Source organism: Pyxicephalus adspersus, chromosome 8 (genome assembly GCF_032062135.1).
Source record: "Pyxicephalus adspersus chromosome 8, UCB_Pads_2.0, whole genome shotgun sequence".
In the NCBI taxonomy this organism is placed as follows: Eukaryota; Metazoa; Chordata; class Amphibia; order Anura; family Pyxicephalidae; genus Pyxicephalus; species Pyxicephalus adspersus.
In genome coordinates, this window is record NC_092865.1 from 15,152,146 (window position 1) to 15,173,188 (window position 21,043).

Sequence of the window (21,043 nt, forward strand, 5' to 3'; positions counted from 1 at the left end):
GCCTTTTTCCACCCAGCTTGAAAAAAAATTCAGGGGGTAATACTGGAACCTAAAACAAAAGACGGCCTAACAGGGATACAGGTATGACTGGACCTTTAAAATAAACTAACTATACTAACCATAAAGTGTAGCTCATTGGTCCTTAGATGTGGTAGGTGCATTAGTTTTTTTAAGGCATTTCTTACTTTATGTACAACTGGTGACCACACTCCAGAGGGAATGCAACTAGACTATGTTTTCACATTGTAACAAAAGCACATTTAAGGTGTATCTAAACAAAAATGAAACATATAGCATATTATCAGTCCTTAGGTTCGATGGCTACATTAGTGTTCAGGCCAGCAACACACTTTTGTGTCCCAGGTTGACAACATTGAACTGTATAGAGAAGCAACATTGTCATTCTAGGACAGAAGGTTTCGTAGGACAACAGAACATCTTCTCCTATAATAACATGGAAAGGGGGAAATGTCCTCAGAGATAGCTGAGAACAAGGTTACTGATTAGAGGGCAGCGCAGGAAGTTATGAATGTACCCAGTTTTGTGGGAGAATCAACTCATATTTTTGCACTTTTTGAAACAGATACAACACTTTTCAGTGGAATACAGGATCTGCATACAATTTATGATTAACAGATTGAAGAATGTCACTTTCTTGCACAATGCTCAGCCGAGGCCAATGGTCTGCACAGGAAATATTTTCAAAACAAGAACTAAACACGGATCTGCTGTAAATGGAAGCTATAACTTACACAACTCAGCACATTTTGGGACACGTGACAACAAACAGGGATGCTAACCTTTTTAAAATTTACTACCTTGATGTTTTCTAAGGTTCATTACCTCCTAGATTCCATATTCAGGAATTCAGAAAATGTGCAGAGCTGTGATTATAGTGTGCAAAATAAAGCTACAGATTGCTAGGTATCTCAGCATTTATAATGAGTATGGAGGACTGAATCTGAATTCTGAATTGTATTGCAATTTTGTTTCACCGTTCACACAGATTCTGCACATGTGGACACAACATCCGAGGAGTCAGCAGGTCTCTGTTCATTTGGAAATGTGTTATCTTCCAATGGCACCATCAATGTAAAAAGAAGGAGAAAAAGTCAAATTAAAAAGCTGAATCTTGAAATGTCTGAGGCAATTGTAAGAAAACACCAGCTGCTCACAAACAGGCAGATCTTCCAGTAAAAATAAGATCTGTCCATAGCAGTCATCAGCATTTAAAACTGGCCTATGTCTAAGTAACAGACACCATTAACCCACCGCTTCATCATCAGCTATTCTACATCACTTTGCTTCGTTCAGATAGTAAATGAAGAATTAGGCATTGCAATACCTATGCCAACATTGCCTCAGCTTACCTCAGTGGTCAGTAACATGGGGAACTGAATACAATATTGTAGCTGAAGAGGAGGACCAGTTAGGTTGGGTATTAAGCACCAAATTTACATCAGTTCTTCAAGCCTCATCACATACATAGACATGCCTAAGCATGGGGACATGTGACAATACATTATATGGCAATCTGGAAAAGTATTTTCTATATTACAGGTATGTATCAGGGCCTGTTACCATTAATGCACACATTTTACATATCTGCAACACGTGTTGCTCTGCACTCCCAACACGGCAAAAAGCCAAGATTGGTGCTCTAGGTTGCCATTCATTCCTAATGACCATTCTTGCCAATGAAACAACAACATTTGCTGTACACTGAAATACCTGGAATGCCCTAATGCAATGCACACCATGCAAAAGGCAACATTTCATATTTTCACAGAGCCATAGAGGGAGCAGATCCTCAAGCATGCAAAAGTGGATCCAAACCTCTAACATCCAACTTAATGGCAGATGTTGGGGTCGTGGGAAAATGTTGCAGTTGAGAACTGTCTATCTATAGCTGTTGTCATTAGTAATTAAAACTGATACAAACACCATCAACCCACCACTACTATTACCAGCTATTCTACATGACTTTGCTCCATTCAGATAGCAAATGAAGACTGAACTCCCCATCTTACTACAACAAACATGATAAGAGGTGCTTCTGACAATTGTGTGCTCTCATTAAAGCTAGGGCATTAACTGATACGCTACCAGAATATACCAAGTGGGGCTTATACCGATGGAAAATCATTCAGACATCTGTCCCTTTTTAAGTTGCCAAAATGATGAATGAAGGGGTTATATAAGCACCGACACAATGATCATCCAATGCCTGATCTGTAGTAATGGAATTCATGGACAATTCATGATGTCAGGCTTTTGGTAAAATACCTGGGCGCCAGAGCAACTTTGCAGCCATTCAACATTCCTCCCATTGCTTGCTCCCCACTTTTGTGGCCTCCTCTTGGCAATGAGGTGCCACTCTTGGCAATTCCAAAGCAAAGTTTGTCCTGAAAGGGAATTACATGGGAATGCTGCTCCTTGGGCCAGCAGATAGTACATTGTGATCTGGCCCCATCTTCTGTACCCATTGGAACACAAGAGTGGACTCTTATGTCATTATCAGTGGTTGTACCAATCAATTGTATTGATTTGCATCTATTCTGCTGAAATCTGATTAATATTTGGTGCTGCATGCTGGCAATTCATGAACAATATAAGGGAGATATTAATCGTCTACAGAATTATACCGCATCAGCACACAGATCAACTATTTAAAATGGAAAACACATGAAATATGCATTTAATATATATCATATTGTTAGTTTCAATCTCACATGAAACAGAAAAGCATTTACAGAACAAGTGGAAGGTGTGGGCCCATCTGTAATATTGCTGCCCTAGGCTCTGGCCACTGCGGTCCTTCCATAAACCTTGGTCTGGCTAGAACTGAGCGATGCCGCTGCTCCTTGCATGGCAGGTGCCCAACTCAGACATTTTTTTGGCAGTGGGACAGAAAGTGATGAATTGTTCTTAACTTTTAGTATCAGCCGTACTTATAGTTTGTTACAGAACTGACAATGGAATGCTGAAAGCGTGAAGCAGAACAATACTACCAATGTCCCTCATACAAAACATCTTTGTTCTTGGATACTTTTCCTGCATCTATGACCACCTGCTGATCCCCATATTACATATCAACTTAGCTGACATGTAACCCTTTCCTGAGGGCAGTGAGGTATCCGCTCTGGCTGTTGAATTGTATGCATATTCAATTACACATAACACACTGTAAAGGAATTTGGGTATCAAATGATGGAATAACATATATAATAGCATCCATAATGACACATGTACAGATGACAAGTTGGACATCAGCCAATGGATCATTTTTTCCCTAAATGCTTGTGTTTTTCCATTTACAATACTGCATTATGTATTAAAATAAACAACATTGTTAACAAAGATTGTTAAACTCAAATGAGCTTTTGTAATATTACCAAATGGGAATGTACAAAGTGCAGCAAACCACAGTAACCCATCAAAAACCCTTTGCTTAATTGATCTAACTACAGCACACCCAAATTGATTTGATTGCTCTTTGTACTGTTTAATGGAATAAGTGTATCTAAAACAGAAAACAATGTCATTTATTACACCTTGCTAATTTTTGAATGTGGTGTCTGCCTGTCAAGTTTTTTTTCCATTATTTTTACTTGGTAGCCCTGCCTGTAAGCCATTGCCTGTTCTACAGCAAAGCTATGTTCACTTGGGCATTTGGCAGCCGCAGGGTTAACCGCCCCCAGGCTCCCATTTCCAATGCTAGGCATCTGGGGGTGTTCATTAGAATACTGACAAGCATTTGCTGTAAAGGGTTGATTTTTTTTACTTTAGCACTGATAACAAAGCATAATGGGATATGCAGAAGGCAATCTACCCTTTCTGCTGTATTCCAAACTCTTAAAGAATAAAGCATTTAAAAGCGGACCCATCTGAGTCTATAAAAGTAGCTGAATGGCAATTTGCCCTTACACACTGAATGAAGCTTATGAATATCAAACCGCAAGGCTAAACGGCAAACTGCTGTAAAAAAAGGATATTAACCGCTCCAATTCTTTTCAATGATAACAAGGGCTTAGGGGTGGTTGATGACTGGTTGACAGCGGTGAACCACAGCAGTTGAACTGTTGACAACTTTATAATCATTAGAAACTTTTTAAAACGTTTTAATTTCAGTCTACCTAATTCACTGTACTGTATGAAGAAGCAGTGTTGTCACTCTGGGAGGAATGTTAGGACTACAGAATTCACTTTCCCTGTCCTCATCTACATTATTTAAGAAGAAAATGTTCTGTAGTCTATAGAAGTAAACAGGACATGGATGATAACTTATGAGGCTGATAATTGCAGAACAGGCACATAGCACAGGGACCTATGAGCTTGCTTGATTTTTGATTCTTCTGTAATTGCATTGTTGAAAAAGAAAAGACGGAACAATGAGCATCCCCTCCTCCTTCTGTGTCATTAGTTGTGACTGTATGCTATTCCTAATCCCTGTTTATTGTACAGCACTGCGTAATATGTTGCTGCTCTTTAAACAAAGTTTAAAAATAATACTAATGTTCTGGGCATATGCTATAAACTAAACATATTTACAAGGACATATCTATGTACTTTATACATTGTGCACTGTTCTTTCATGCTTTTTATTTTCACACATCTGTTGTGTGGAAGTAATGACCTCCCATACAGCACTCAAGTCAGCACATCTGGGGACCTGCGCTCATGAAAGAGGAAGGAATTTTTTGGACTTTTTCATATATATTGCTTTGATGTTTTCATACCTTACACATTTTGTTAGCAAATGTGCAGACTAGCGATGGTAAGAATGAAAGTCCATGAAGTGGATATAAAGGGTAACTCTACTTTTCTTACAAACATGACAATTACCTAAAGTCCACAAACTTGTTTTGCTTAAAGCAGAACTCCAGGATTGTTCGGGAAGATCAGAAATAATTATGCAAACTCTGCACAGTTCAGTGTACATTATAGAAAAGGCTGTGAAGAGGCAGGTAAGTTTGTTACATTGCAGAGGAGACATTCCCTGTACCTTCTTCAACTTCTGTCTGCTCACAATTTTTTTTTTTTTTGGTTTAGTTTCACTTTGTAGCGCTAGTCCTTATGGATGCCTATGGAGGTCATTACCCAGTGTCTGTTCAGCTTTGCATTTACAAAAAGGTTGCAGCAACAGGAAGCAGTGTGTTCATTTTACAGTTAATATGAATAAATTAGGAGAAACAAAAGTGAAAATTCACTTTGCAAGGAATACTCCATCATGTTCAAGGAACAAAAAAAAAATTGATTTTTGCCAGCACATGATTAAATGACTGAACACAGCACAATTTCTCCAGGATATGTGAAATTCCCTTCGGAAAGAGAAAATGTATTTAGTGCAGTCGATGAGGTGAAGTTGTGCAGACTTTAAAGATCCAATCATGAATAGGCAGAAATTGTGTATTTCAAATTACCCTTGCAATAAATGGGTATATTTTGTAAAGCAAACTTTCACTTTTGTATTGCATAAATGACTAAGATAAGTGAATACTCATTTTGCAAAGTGAAAATTGACTTTAAAGAAGAGAACACTTTCTATTCTTTTAGTAAATCGTCCACAAAAAGTTTTACGTGTTAGGATGCTTACTACTGAATGGTGGATGTGGTTTCTGAATGCTTTGAGTTCAGCAATTAAGACCATGTCCATACAGTGGTTCTCCTAATGTACCCCCCCCCCCCTTTTTTTTTGGAGAGCTCCAATATAGAAACTGCTGTGGGAAATTTGAAACATTGGAACATGTGTACAATGCCTGCTTTCTGCATACAAAATTATCTTTATTACTTTTTTCAGGAAGATAACAATTAACAAGAACATAACTCAGAAAAAGAACCTGCTGTCTCACCTTCCCCCTTCACATATTACATAATGGTGTGGAATAATTAAAAGGCAGACACATGGCTAACAAGTTAATTAAAGATATGCAGGAAATAAATATGAAGATGAGCTTGAGAACGATATGTAATAAACATGCAACTTAGAACAAGCCATTCCCAAAATATGAGGCTTATTAGGATTCATTCTAACCCATTGAAGATGTCAATTCTTCTCCCAAAATAAAGAGGGGGGACTGGCCAATTGGGCCCGAGAACTGCATCATGACAAACGGGTAAATGTGATCCCATACCTGGAGGCAAACGGTTGTTTGTGGTGTCTCTAAGGCATGAAGCAGGGGAAGAGCCCTGGGATAGAAATAGGTTGGGTTGTAAACAGTCACTTCCCCCCCAATTTGCAAAGGTGACCTTCCAGGTGCACAGATAAATACAAAAATGAAATGGATTTATTGTGAATGTCCACAACAGCCAAAAGTTATGTAGTTGAGCCCAGGCAGGCTTAGCAGCCAGTCATCCCTTCTAAATAGCAGTGTCAGGGTGGTACTATTGTCAATTGAACTATAGCAAAACATTTTAGTCACCGACCCAACTCAAGCCAGAATGGACACCACCATGAATATATATCATATATCATAACCAGCCGCTATGTACTGACTTGTTGTTACCTGTGTACAACTGTGGTGAGTTCCTCATGGGTGGGGCTTAGCAATCAATGCGGCATAAGGTGGTTTTATGAGATATAGCTTTTTAGAACAGTTCTGTATTAGATGTTTACCTGAAATGGCTATTAATCGCAAGACAAAGAACATCCTCCCCAAATGCAATTGCTTTAAATGTGGTAGTGACTTGTCACCTATTTGCACAGCAGCACTAAGCTGCTCATGGGTGGGGCTCAGCAACCAAAGTGCCATAAAAGCCATTTCAAAGGACATAGCTCCCCAGTTCTTATGTTCTTTACCCAAAATGGCTTTATCAAACACGTCTTCCCCCGATGCAATTGCTTTAAATTCCTTAATAAACATCAGCTGAGGAAATTCCATACAACATTCATTACGACCTTCCTGCCCCTGCTTGGGGAATTTTTTCACCAAGTCTGCAACTTAACTGCTTCCTCTTCTATTTCACAATATAATGTTATTTTCACAGTGTACGGCCAGGTCACGGAAACCCTCTCCTTCCTCTTGACATCCTTGTGCGAAAGGAATGCAAAGAATTGGTCCAGTCACCAGACTATGCAAGTGGAAGAAGTGAACTTCATAAAATGTTTACATGAATATTATATTTAACATGTTATTAGCTTTTATTTGTACATAAGCAGAACCTGTTTTGACTTCCTTATAAACAAAACTAAAAATATTGAAACAAATATGAAAATACACAAATAGTTTCTGGAAAAATGTCACTATTAAACACGTTACATAAAAATAAAAAAGAAAACTAACTATAATCTTGAAAACAAAAATACGTTACTCTCCATCTTCCCTATCCAAAGCCTAGGCACAAATCACATGGTATCCAGCTACCAGGCACTTTGTTCGGCATTATTAGAGAATGCAGACAATTATTTGTTTTCACAGATCTGGTATGTGTCCACATCATTAAGTCATAGGAAAATATGCCCACCCCAATGTTCATATATCACTGCATAATATACATAACAGCAAAACTGAAAGATTTGATCATTTATCACTCACTAATAAATTGATAATTAATTACTTAAATGCAAATGTTTCCTATGGATACTGAGGAAAGCTAAAGACCCCAGTGACAACCTCAGATACCTGAGGGATCCAGGGAAAGCCGAGGATCTCAGTGAAAACCTTTGATTCCTAATGGATCCTGGAAAATCTGAGGATTCCAAAACTCAATAGCTGTCTCTGCCACATTACCTTTTCTATGTGGGTATGCTGGAAGCCAGGGTGTAAAGTAAACATACATTTATATATATATATATATATATATATATATATATATATATATATATATATGCCTTCCTCTGTGACTGAAAGGCCAATGGGTACATAATAGTGGGAGCGTTGTCATTCTGGTCCGCCCACTCAAGAGGGCCAAAGATTGAAACCAGGAAAAGAAAAAGAAAGAGGATGGCGGCACCCGCAATGGTACAAGGATAAGTATATTTTAAAAAACTGCAATCAGGCAGGTGAGGTTATTTTGCAGAAGGGACATCACCTGCAATAAAGGACCTGTCTGATTGCAATTTTTTGAAATATAGGTTTGTTTACACTTTAAGTAATAGGCTCAATTTGCCCATTACTAGAATGCTTAGTACAAGCAATTCTCTCAATTTCATGATCTGCTTGTGATAACTTGTTGCAGGAGAAAATAAGTGCCTTTGGCAAGCAGGTCATATTCTTACACTGATATAGAACAGAGCCAAGTATTGAATTTGTTAAGTAGAATGGCAGAGATAAAGTGGACCAAGGGGCTCATTTATAATATAGCAGACAACAAAACTGTTTTTTTACTGTGAAGAATTACTCCATACACTGCTTAGACTTAACAGCCTATTCATAAAATGAAAGCACTCTAAGTGTACAATAATCTTTTTTTGCTATTTAAAAAAGTGTCATGACCATACGGCTGCATTTTTAGCAAGTCCTTAAGTGTAATTGAGGCAGCCCAAGGACATCATCAACATACACTCACGGCATTCCTTTTGCCATAGACCAGACCTGTCAGATTTCCAGTCTCGGCTTGACCTGAGATCATGACATACTGATATAAAACTAGGACAGCTCTTCAAGGTAGACTCTTCATAATGGAACTTTTCATAAAAGATGAGAGAGATTACAAGTTATAGAGATAAATACCAGACACGGCACAGATGGTCAGATGATTTATAGGATTACACTAGTAAATAGCGCACATATTCCCCTGCCCTCCATTCACGGTCTAATCAATCTTCAGGACTTGCTAACGAGTCAATAACATACATCAGGCACTTTCCATTTCCAACTACACGCCTTAGTTTATCCCAAATAGATTGAGATTTTTAAACCTAATTGAATTTTTAGGTTAATATCCGATCACTGCAAAGGAATGAGGAATGTTCATACCTCTTAGATAAAACTGACATTTATTAGTTTTAGGCATTCAAATGTTTTGCAGAGAATGTGCATGGTCTGCAGGGTCAGGAGTCCAGTTAAAGATTAAAAATATGTTTTGGTATCCAGAGAAGTAAAAATAAAACAGTTTGCTGGTTTGTTAGTTTTCGAAGCTTGTAGGGCAGGTCTTTCTGCAGCAAAACCTCTGACCTCTAAGCTATCTCTAGTGCTTACCTTTACCTTCTCAAATCCCAAAACCAATCCTAGCCCGAAGGCTTTAAAAATTAAAAGCAGGGCAGATCTGCTGGTCAGCCTAGAAGATGCCATTACAAAAAGGTTCCCTTACCTCCCCCACGCACACATCTGTCCTGAGGCAAGGGATACTAAAATCTCAGTAGCCATTGCCTAATTTTTTCTTCTGTCTATAAGCAGAGGTAAAAGACCAGATATGTGTGGAGTGCAGGTGCTAATAAGTTGTTCAAGAAGAGGCAACTCTAGATTGTAATAAAAATCTATTGTATAAAAAAGTATTGCTCTTGCTGTAATACTAACCCCATCTCTAGGGTTGTCTCCGGAAGAATAGCTATTTTGTGTTCCATTGCTGTTACTACTGGTCATTCAACCTATTTTCTAAGAGTCCAGGGTTCCAAGGACCCATCCCCTGAGAATACATCATCAAGTCACCCTGAACTCATATGATAATGTTGCAGAGAACTACACCATATCATTACAAGGAACGGAGCTTTAAACACCGAAAACTTAAAAGTTTACTCCCTTCTTGCACAGGAATCTAAAACCTTATTACTTTTTTTAACCCCCTGGAATGTCATCTCGTGTCCCAAACCTATCAGTGAGGAAAGCTACCTCCTGTAGCAGCATTCAGATCTTTGTACTGATTATTACTGATGCGACCGAACTGATGGGGTCCAAGGTTATTGGCACACTGGTATCTGGGGGTTCCAGGCTGAAAACACTAGATGGGAAGATAAGACTTCTGGGGTCCCTGAATACATACCATCTGCCAGTTGTATCATCTGATTAAGGTTTGGGGGGGCATCCATGCCCCTGGAATGATGGCACCTGATATCATGACCTGGACTTCTAAAATTCTCTAACTGATACCTGTGCACCTGGAAAATGACAAACTGACACATGGGTCCCTGAAAACAAAGCACACTGATGCCTGTCGCCCTGGAATAATGACAAACTGAAATGTGGGACCCTAAAAAATGAAATACGAAGCCATGGAATACTGGCACATGGAACTTAGGCTACTAAATATTAATACACAGACACCAGAAACCCTGCAATATGGGCACACTAGCAAATGAGTGCCCGGATAAATTGCAAACTGACCTCTGGTCCTCTGAAACAATGGCAAACCAACATATGAGCCCCTGGCACTACGGCTGGCTGAACCTTCATGTGTCAGAATAATGACAGTCTGACATATGGGGTACCAGGGTGACGATAATTACACAAACAATCCTAATAAAACTGTACACTGAAACTTATATTACCCAGCATGGTATTTATTTTAGTATAAATTGATTCCTATAAAAGACATTTTCTTTTCTTGATTTGCGTTTGGTTTTGATTTCCTCCCAGCTCAGTTATTGTTCTCACAATCGTTTCCAGCTTGAGATTCCGCCCTGTCACTTAGATTCTATTTTCCGGCTGGCTTCCCCTTCCCTCTGTCATTATGTACTAACAAGCATCCCCCAACCTCCCGGCACGCTGAGAGAACTGCAACAAAGATGGTCCTGGGGTGTGGTGGGAGCTGACAGCAGAACACAGACTTCCTATCTTGCTCCATTACAAATTACAATATTTCCTCCAACAAAGTCCACCAGTCCAATTCTTTCCTTTAGAAAATCAGCATTAATTGCCCTTCCGTGTTCTGATTTTTGACATCAATTTACAAAAACAATTATAACATATTATCTGTTATCCTTATCATTACCCTGTGCAATGTGCAGTATCCTATAGCAACCAAACCGCTTTAACTTACAGAATACTACTTCAATGTTTAATATTACTTCGGATTGGTTTCAGCAATTTTTATATATTGTTCTTCAGCCATGAATAAAACACGAAACATTCAGAGACACGCCCTTGCTAGCAAGAAAAGAAAGTCTCCCTCCATCCACCATTTGGGAATAAAAAGTTCTTTTTTAACCTTTTTTTTTTATTCATTATTGTTACTTTTTTTAATATGTGAACAGTAATGATGTATATTTTACCACATCTCAAGAATTTCATAGATTATTGTTGCCAATTAGATTAACATATCAGTGTTGGAATCTTAAAATGAAATAATTCTTTTTTTATTTTTTTGTATGGATATTTTGAAGTAGATTTTGAAATATTTTTTCCAAATATTTCGAAATACTTTTACCCAATATTCGTAAGAAAGAGAATAAATCATACGTCAAAATTGATGAATCTATTTTCTAATGGAATCCATTGAGAACAATGAGATATTTAGGATTAAAGTTGGGCGAGTTATGGATAGAATAAATGTATAAATAGCTTCCTATGAATTTGTTCCAAATATTTATTTTCTCATTGTCTTCCAAGGAAAAAGAAGGTTGTTCTCATATTATGTAATTATAATTGTATAATATACACTATGGGGCGTATTTAGAACGCGGCAAATGACTGATCTGGTTGGGTAACTTTTCGGCTGCCAAAACAGCACATCGAGGGTCAATATTCACCTGCATGATTCCCAATGAATGCCACACCCCCCACACCTGTCTTTCCAAATAGGAAACTCAGATGTCTGTATGATATATCAGACGGTGACTATTGAAAATAAACTGTTTTTTTTTTAATGTCAAAATCCCTACAGAGATCACAACCAGAGAAACATAAATCTCCCATACACAACATTTGTCACGTTTTCTATTTATAGCCAAATTTGACCTGCCGGCTCGATTGCACCGACACTGGCACTGCCAAGGCAGAGAGCTATGTGTGTTTAAGTATCTGTGCAAATCATTGAAATATACAATGTTGCAAATTCTTTGTTGTCTGACACATTTCATAGAAGAGACTCAGTGTTCCCAATCAGCAGTAGCAGTTGGTTGTGTGGGCACAGAGGCCCGGATGGCTGGCATTCTGGAGGCATGCCACACCTTAAGCATTACTAACTTGCCATCTGCAAAAAGAAAGCAACAACCCGTAGCAACTCAAGCTGATCGCTGGGCGGCTGCGCTACAATAAATCTGCATGCGTTGATTTCTATAGCGCCGTCATGTTCCATAGCAATGTACAAAGTGAGAACACAAAGGAGCCAGAACAAATAAAGTGAATACCCAAAGCAATGTGCAAAGTGTTTTTTTTTTTTTTCTTTTAACCCATGTGAGTTGTATGGCTGGAAAGTAAAGGGTTAACCCCAGCAGGTGACCGGTTACCTCCTTCCTCCTGCTGGCTGCCCCAGGTCTGGTCACCAGGGCGGTCTCGTTCAGTACCACAGCGATGTCTTCCACAAAGGGGGCGTCTGGCATGGAGTTGTCTGCCTCCAGCTCGATGACCTGCAGCCCCAGCTTGTCTTTCAGGACCCGGGTGTAGAGCTCATGTTCCCGCCGGGCTCTGGCCGTGTCCACCTCCCCGCTGTCCTTAGACCTCAGAGCCTGCTGGCTGAGGGAGTTCGGGATGGAGCGCACTATGGCGTGTGTACACCGGCCCAGGACGGAGGCAACCTGCGCGGACATGGTGAAGGGAACGGCGGCCTGGACTGTGACCGGATCAATGACCAGCCGTGTAAAGTGACAACCTAGACGGGCGGCATCCCTCGGCTCAATGCAAACACAGCTCAGGCACCACATGTAACGCGCCTCCCTATTGGACAATTTTCAGTGGCACGTGATTGGTGGATAAAAGGTGCCTTCTGATAGGTGCATCCTTTCTAGCCTGGTGCTGAGGAGAGAGTTCATTCATACCCAGGGAGTGCCAAGGGGACAGGTGCAGTGCCAAGGCAGGGGACACACCTCAATCACTGGGGGCTGACACACAGAGGGTGCCCAGGCTACATCTCCTCTGATTCCTAATTTTTACACACACACACACACACTTATAGGCTCTATGTATAAAACATTCCCTCGTGTGAATCTTACAGATCCATGTATGTCAATGCCAGTAATTGATTCCCAATAGGGAATGTCAGATTCCCTGTTTCATAAATGAGTCTTCAGTCCTGATTTTTTTCTTTATTATTTATATTTTTAGTATCTTTTTTTATGCTTCGGCTTGTTTGTTAATTTTTTCAGTAGTTTATGACTTTGACTTTTTTCCACTCATGTCTTTTGTCCTAGTTTTTCTTTTTTCTTTTATTTTTTTTAGCTTTTTTTCAGTTGTTTATCTTTTGTTTTTCTTTTTTTATATCTTTTGTCCTGATTTTTTTTCACTAGTTTGTCTTCAGTCCTAATTTTTGTTTTTTATTTTCTAATTGTCTTTATTTGTTTTCTTTCTTTTTTTTGTTTGTTTTTTCAATACCTTGTCTTTTGTTGGGGTTTGTGTTTTTCATTTTTTTATTTGTTTACTAATGTTTAGTCTACACAGATGTTTTCCCCAGTGTTTAACCTGAGGCTTTTAATGCCCATGTTTGAAATTCCCATGCATTCCAATGGGCCAATCTACACCAGGACGTTTCTTTGAGGCACGTTTATGAGCCTTATCTTAAACATTGCTTGCAACATTTAAAAAATTAAAATGCGGGGTTAATGCGGGAAAACACCCAAAAACCTGGGTAAACGCTTCCATTGACTTCAATAGGACATTTTTCCATGTTTTTGGGTGTTTTGAGGCACTTAAAACATAAACACGATAAAAACATGGGAAAACGCAACATAGGCGTTTTCCAGCGTTTTAAAGGCAAGCTTTAAAACGCTAATAAAAGTGCTTAAAATGCATGAAAACGCAATAGGAATGTTTACATGTGTTTTTAAAAACATCCGTGTAGGCCCAGCCTAACTTGTCTTCTGTCCTGTTTTGTTTTGGAAAAAAATATTTTCACAATCTTATATGTTCCTCTGGTCTTTTAATCTTTTGATTTGCAGTAGTCGATGTCTTTTGTCCTAGTTTTTTTAACTAGATAATAAAGTATTGTGTGCCAATTTTTTTTTTTTGACTACGTTTTTCCTATGTCCAAATTTTTTTTATGTCTGAATTTTTTTTCAATAGTTAAAGAGGAACTAAATTCAAAAAAATACACTTACTTTCAATCCTACAAGGCTGTCGGATCCATCCGGGGGTGTCTTGCATCTGGACTCGCGTAGTCCGGGAGCCGCTGCCATCTTCTCCTCTTCTTCCTCCTAAGTCACCCGACCCAGGCGTGAGATCGGGTGACGTAGGATGAAAAAAAATTGCCAACCTCACTGCTCATGCGTGAGATCGGCAATATTTTCCTCTTGCGCAAAAAGGCTCCTTCTGCGCCTGATGCTGGGGCATGTGTAGAAGGAGCGCTCAGGAGCCTCCCACGATGCGTGAAGTAGGTAGCACGGGAGGCTTTCCTAGGCGGCCGAAAATTAGGGGGCGGTGCTGCACCCTTTAAAAAAAAAAAAAAAAAAAAAAAAGGGTTTTGCATTAAAAGAAAAAAACAACAACAGAATGTTTACCTTACATAAAAGGGTTGTCTACCCTTTTATGTAAAGTGAAAATTCTGAGTTTAGGTACACTTTAATGTCTGGTGTCTTGATTTGTTTTTTTTTCCTCTAGCAAACGTCTTACGTTCTGATTATTTATCAGATTCACCCCATAGAGCTCTATTTATAAAGCAGAGAATCTGACATTCCCTGCCATTGAAACACATGGACCTGGAAGATTCTCCACCAGGGATTGTTTTAGTGAATTGCAAATTCATTTTTTTATAAATAGACCCCAATGGGTGTGCAAAGCCTTAATCCAATACACATTGTAGCATGACGTGGGTCATATATGTATGTAATGTATAAAAAAAACAAAACATAAGTTACTCACTTATGTTTTGTATATTTATATTTATTAAATATTATATTTTATTTTTCCTCCTGAATTTGTTGGGTTTTTTGCTGTTTCTTTTTCTTTTTTTTTTTTTCATTGGTTTATGTGGGGTATCCTGATTTGATAGCCTTCTTTGTGATCCGTTCCACTTTAAAAATCTGTGATCAGGGAGGGCTTTATTAGAGAAAGAGACAGGCAATATCCTTTCTGTAGTAAATATTCTTACCTGCCTGATCACTGCCTGGGCTGCACATAGCCGGCATGGGCATATCCAACACATCCTGGCTTCCCCAGCAGGTGCCAGGACTGATGAACTCCTGCCTGTCTTTGGGGAAGTTACATCATCCCGGCCCGCCCAATCAAAATGCTCCAACATCTGAATGGAGAAGAGAAGACGAAAGAAGATGGCAGCACCCATGACGCAATGAGGACGGGTGGGTATCCCCTGAGTTTAGTTCTGCTTTAAAATCCTTTTCACTGACACAGTCATGACCCTACTGCACTGATTTTGTACCAATCACTTAGCCGATACCTCACCTTATGTACTTGTATGCTTGTATATAGGTTTGTGGTTTTTTAAATTTATTATTATCACATCTTCACCTGAAGAAGGGAACTTAAGCTTTCTCTGTACATATACTTAGCGGCACCAATAAAAGATATCACCTGTGCCAACTACTGTTCTGTAACCTGTCATTTGTTAGAAGCTGAGTGAATGTTATTTTTATTTCTTTTAAACTGAGTAAAAGTGTGTTATGTCCTGGGATTTAACTTATACATATGATTTGTTTCTTTTGGGTCAATGCAAATGGACTTAAAGTGGAATTGTGCTTGTTGGTGGGTGGTGAGCTTCTGCCATAATCAGCACAGCATAATTACCAATTATGGCACAGGCCTTTGTGCAGCCACTCTGCAGCGATGACATATTCAGGATCCTGTCATTGCCATGTTCTACGAATCTTTGCTGCTAACTGCATGACAGAGTTCCAAGTGCACAGGAATTTCTGCATGTCCTTAGCACATTCACAGGGGTTAGGCTGGGTACACACATGCAATATTTGTCATTGGAAAGCATCCTTTCCAACCACAAAATATTGCACTATGCATGAACAGTGTTGTTCTGCTCCATGGGGAGGGGAGAACGACAGAGCGGCACCCTGCTGTGCTCTCTCCCTTTCACTTTCATTACGATTGTTCCTCGTCCGTGGATCCACCAGGACAGTCGTCTGGAGGACAGATGAGGAGCACTGTACACACGCCAGATTCTGGTCCCATATTAGCCCTGGGGGGATTAGCGGACGAGAATCATCTGAGGTGTGTATGTAGCCTTACATTGGTGGATAGCTCTGTATACAGCACGATACAGACCTGAGCTCTATAGTACATGGTGCAAAATGTCAGTGCACACAAAGATGCTCTATTCCTTAAAGTAGAACTTTTCAAGAATGATATTGCTGTTGGGAAAACATCTATACTTGTACAAGAACATGGGAATTTTAGGCAAGTCAGCATATTGTTCATTAGGTTGACAAATTGGTTAATATGTTCTCATTAATATCTAGTTGTAAGTTAATGTGTAATAAATTCTGCAGTTACACAACTTTCAATAGTATAAACATCATCCCATACTCTAAAAATACATAGTTTTACAGACTACATTGTTTGTTTTTATGGAGCTGTTGAAGGTTAAACTCAAAAATGTCAAGACATTATTGCAAACTGTGCCCCTGTTGGAGGGAGTCACTCGTCTATCTGTCCCAGTGACCACAAAATCCTTAACTTTGCAAACAAATTATGTTTTGTTTTTTTCATCCAGATTTTTGTGTATTAAAATGTACAACAAGATGACAGATTAACAACTTTGTTTGGGTTCTATTCTCCAGCAGATCCTGTGTACGTGTTGATACAAATGTTAGCAGCTAGAATTAGTATGATGCTGAATTTGAAATTAGATTCAGATTCAGCTATTAATGACTGGTTTAGCCAGGTGAATAATAAAGGAGGATGAAATGGGCGGATGCATATATTTAGCCAGAAAAAAATTACAGTCAAGGCACGAGGGGCTAGCAAAGGTTTAAATGAGCAAAGAAAGTATAAAAGAAGATAAAATAGTGCTGCTCAATATATGTGAGGGGCCAGAGATAGATGCTAGTAGTTGTTGGTAAGGGTAAGATAAAAGTGGTTTATTAAAAATAAATCATGATTAAAAAAGAATTTGGTGAAGTAATTGGAATCTTCCAATGAGGCAAAAGTCTTGTTCAAAATTGTCTACGATGGGAATTTTTACTTTCAGGAAATGTCCTCTTGCAATTCCAAGACATAAAAGGAAATCGCCCAACAGGACATAGACAGCAAAAGTAAATTTTTACCCTACTTTACTTTGTTCAATATTAAAAGTTCTGGCTATGTTTATATATTTTAGTGAGCACATTGGGCTGCCAGAACTAGGTGAAGAAATCTCTATGTATAGGACATAAATACAAATCATTGGGTCCCAGAACAATTTTAGCCTAAAGCAGACTCTTTATTGCAGAAAGGACATGTGATTCTCCCTTGGCAATAAAATAAACATACCTGCCTGTTCGCAATCTTTTCTCAGCTCAGTGCACAATCCCAGCATAGCTGGCACCTGGGAATGAACTCCCATGCATATTCATTTGGGTCCCCAAGAGGTTTTAGCCAAAATGTACAAGTATGCAAATCATACCAACACATTCTGGCAGACAACTCTGCCAGACGGACCCCTCCAGTAATAAAATAACCAGACTTGTTCCTATTCTTTACCTGGTCCTATTCTGATTCCAGAGACTATGGCCACTCACCTTGGCCAGGACAGGATGATATAACTCCCAAGGAGGTGCTTTATTCAAGATTCAAGAAGATTCGGAATGATGCCAAGACTGTATTCTCTGACTCCAAGACTGTATTTGTTTAGCAAAATTAGTTGACAGGCAGGCTGGACTGGCTTTGTCAGAAAAGACTTCACAGTCTCTATCATAAACAATACACAAAAAAGCCTACCTGTCAGTACTTTTTATTAAATATAGTTTATGCACTTTAACAGCTTCCATAATGGGGCCCTCTCCTACCCCATGCCCCAAAGTATCTACTTGGGCTGCTATACCTATTGTTACACCACTGCCTATGTATATTCCAAATTCAGGTCTTGGAGCTTTCCCAGGATGCAGATTCCTTACTTTCTACCACGGGTGTGCAATATTTCTAAAAAAAAGAGAGGGGGGAATGAGTCAAATGTTCCCACATACCCAAACATGCCTTTTATTTCCTATTGCTCCCAAGATCCAAATAAAGTGGAGGCCAAGCATAGAAAATGTGTATAGTGGAAAAGAGGTGTTATTTAGATTGCTCTCCTTGTATTAGTGAGTAAACCTAAACCCAATAATTAAAACTGCATAAATGTTTCATAATTTTAACATATTTGCAAAAGTTGTTTTTGATCTTTCTGAATCTGTAGCTGTCATTATAATACCCTGGTCATCCTGACATGAATAAATAGTTATGGGGGGACAACTTTGCTCCTGCATTGTTACCCAATCACATGCAGAATGCTAGTCCAAAGCAATGATGTGCGGCTGTCACTGGAGCAAGTGCATGTAGACAGGAAGTGATTAAATGAGGCTGGAAGAGTTCAGCAGCACAAAGACACAAAAAATATGGAAAAGGGGTAAAAACAGTATTTTATATAAAAAAAGCATTATATAAAAAGTGTTTATGATAGGCCGTGCTTATGAAAACTTAATCCTGCCTAGACAGGCTTTTATGTCTACTTTTGTTTTTCCCTACCGCCTACTGAATCACCATCTTTTTTTCCCAGCTGGGCTGCTGCAGGTCAAGCAGAAAGCATCATCCGCTACTTGTTTTTGGTAATAACAGCCTGCGGGAGCCAGATTTCAGTGACGTAAGTGCTGGGCACATCATGAATATTCATGTACACAGTGCAAAATAATTACCCATGCATCAGAGAGCATGCCATCCAAACAGAAACAACCCATGCCCAACGTTGTCTAGCCTATTTAATAAGGCCTCGCAAAGGGCAGCTCTCATATGCAAGGTGCAGGAACCATGGCTGACTTCGGTTCACTGATAAGTTCTGATGAGGATACAATTAGACTGTAGGATGCCATACAGAATAAGCTGGGAACCGTAAAACTCACTTTTCTGTTTCTGTAATTGACGTCTGTGTTTTATGACTGTTGTTAATAATTAAAGTTTTCTTAGAACACTCTGCAGTTACCAGAATAATTGGTTGGCCCTTCAATGAATGTAAAGCAGTGAGAGAATATTTTTTTTTTATTAAAGAATAAGAAATGAATGCTGTCTATGATTTAATATAATTTTAAACAGTTCTTTGTATTGCTGCATTAAAGGGTCTCTTCGCCCCAATTTGATGGTTTCAGTTTTTGGTAAGTGGTGGCAAGTTAAAGCGTTGTTAGTGGTGAGATCGCATGTGCAGATTTTCACTTCCAATACAAATTTAAAAAAAAACAAACAATACAAGAAAAATAAATGTAAAGTGATACTGTAGGGAATTTATCCACTAGATGATTTTAGGGATTTAATTTTTTTCGTTGGATTTAAAGGGCAGAAACTTGTACACAACTGTATATATTTTTGAGACTTTGGACTGATTGTTGGCAGTGGATCTGCTCATGTACTAGTCTAGTAGCCTACACTTCCCACTTCCCACTTACACTTTTTTTTTTCAATGCAACAGGAGGGGCTGAAAAAAAATACACAAATAATATGATCTGAATTATAGCAGGAGGATCTAACTGTTAGAGTATCCATGGCAAAAAGGTGTGATTTAAAGCACCCGTTGGATTGACATTTTAGGTAAAAAAAAAAAACACCCCTGTGATACCCACTTTGCAGTTCCCCCCTTGCCACATGACAGCCCACATTACCCTATGCAAATGTACACTTATGGAAAGTCAAGGGTATGTGTGTAATGCAGGCGAGACTACACAAAACTTTAAGGATGGTTGATTTGAATGCTGACAGTCACAATGAATAGAAAAGAAAAAGGAAATAGTGATATATATGCACATATGCTACAATGAATATTACACAGATGTCAAGATAAAGACAAGCTTTGACACATTCATACCAGGAATACTCCTCCGCAATGTATATGGGACACATCTTACATACCCAATTATCTTTCACTATAGACCTTTTTAGGACACACAAATGGCATTTAATATATAAAAAGTATGCCTATTACATTTGTGAAGAACCTATTCGTTGGCAATATAGTGTCTAAAGGCCCATCAAAGCATTACTTTAACATCAATAACAAGCTCCATAAACAAAAGAAACACGTGTATAAAATATCTATGGATCTCAATATTCACACCATTTACTTTGTAATACAGGGTGTCCCAAAAGTCGCTACACACTTCCTTTTTTCTATTTTATAGCAGGTATCATTCGGAGATACTTGAGGTCATCAGCATATGACAACTTAGGCTTTGAAGTTTTTGTAAGCGTATCATTACCTTAACTATGGCTCGCCAATTGACATTGGAGCAGCGTTGCAAATTGCCACTTGGCAAGAAGTTTTTCAGTCCCCGACTACAGTTCTGGTGAGTTTGAGAAGCTTTATGGCCGTCACACTGCTCCAACACGTAACACAATATTTGCTATCCATGGCAAACCACCCAGTGGAAGCCCTAATAAAATCACTGATAAAAAAAAACTGAACTCCTGAAGCAGGCATTCATGCCAAGCCAGGGAAAGTCTATCCGGAGGGCTGCGGATGCTTTGGAGAGGGGTTAAGCTCCACCCTTACCTCAGGTTGTTCAAAAACTTCAAGCCGAAGATTATGTTGCTTGTGTGAAAACGACCATTCAGCTCTCCAACTTATGGTTCAGCGACGAGTCAATCTTTTATTTCTCCGGTGGGGTTAACCGACACAACTGTTGAATCAAACCAAGCAGAAATTCTTGAGCATGAACGGGACTTTCTGAAGATGTTGGTTTGGTGTGCAATGTTTAGCACTGGGCTGATTGGACCATTTTTCTTTCACAATGTATCCAGTAACACGACCACGGTTACAGGGGAAAATTACCTGGAGATGCTGCAGGAGTTTGCTGTGCTAATTCCTTGCCATGTCTTCTTTCAACAAGACG

The 21,043-nt window shown here is 39.0% G+C and overlaps 1 protein-coding gene across 2 annotated transcripts in view; it reads right to left on the minus strand.

Moving 5' to 3' along the window:
• The window catches only part of DDAH1 (dimethylarginine dimethylaminohydrolase 1), a 98,575-nt gene that overhangs the window by 41,410 nt on the left and 36,122 nt on the right, over window positions 1–21,043 (minus strand). Inside the window, exon 1 of one of the 2 annotated variants that reach the window (XM_072419589.1) lies at window positions 12,326–12,844. The exons of the other annotated variant lie outside the window; for it this stretch is intronic. Coding sequence (XP_072275690.1) covers window positions 12,326–12,739 — 414 coding nt within the window. The 5' untranslated portion in view covers window positions 12,740–12,844. Of the gene's footprint in view, window positions 1–12,325; window positions 12,845–21,043 lie in introns of those variants that run through there. 2 annotated transcript variants of the gene reach the window in all.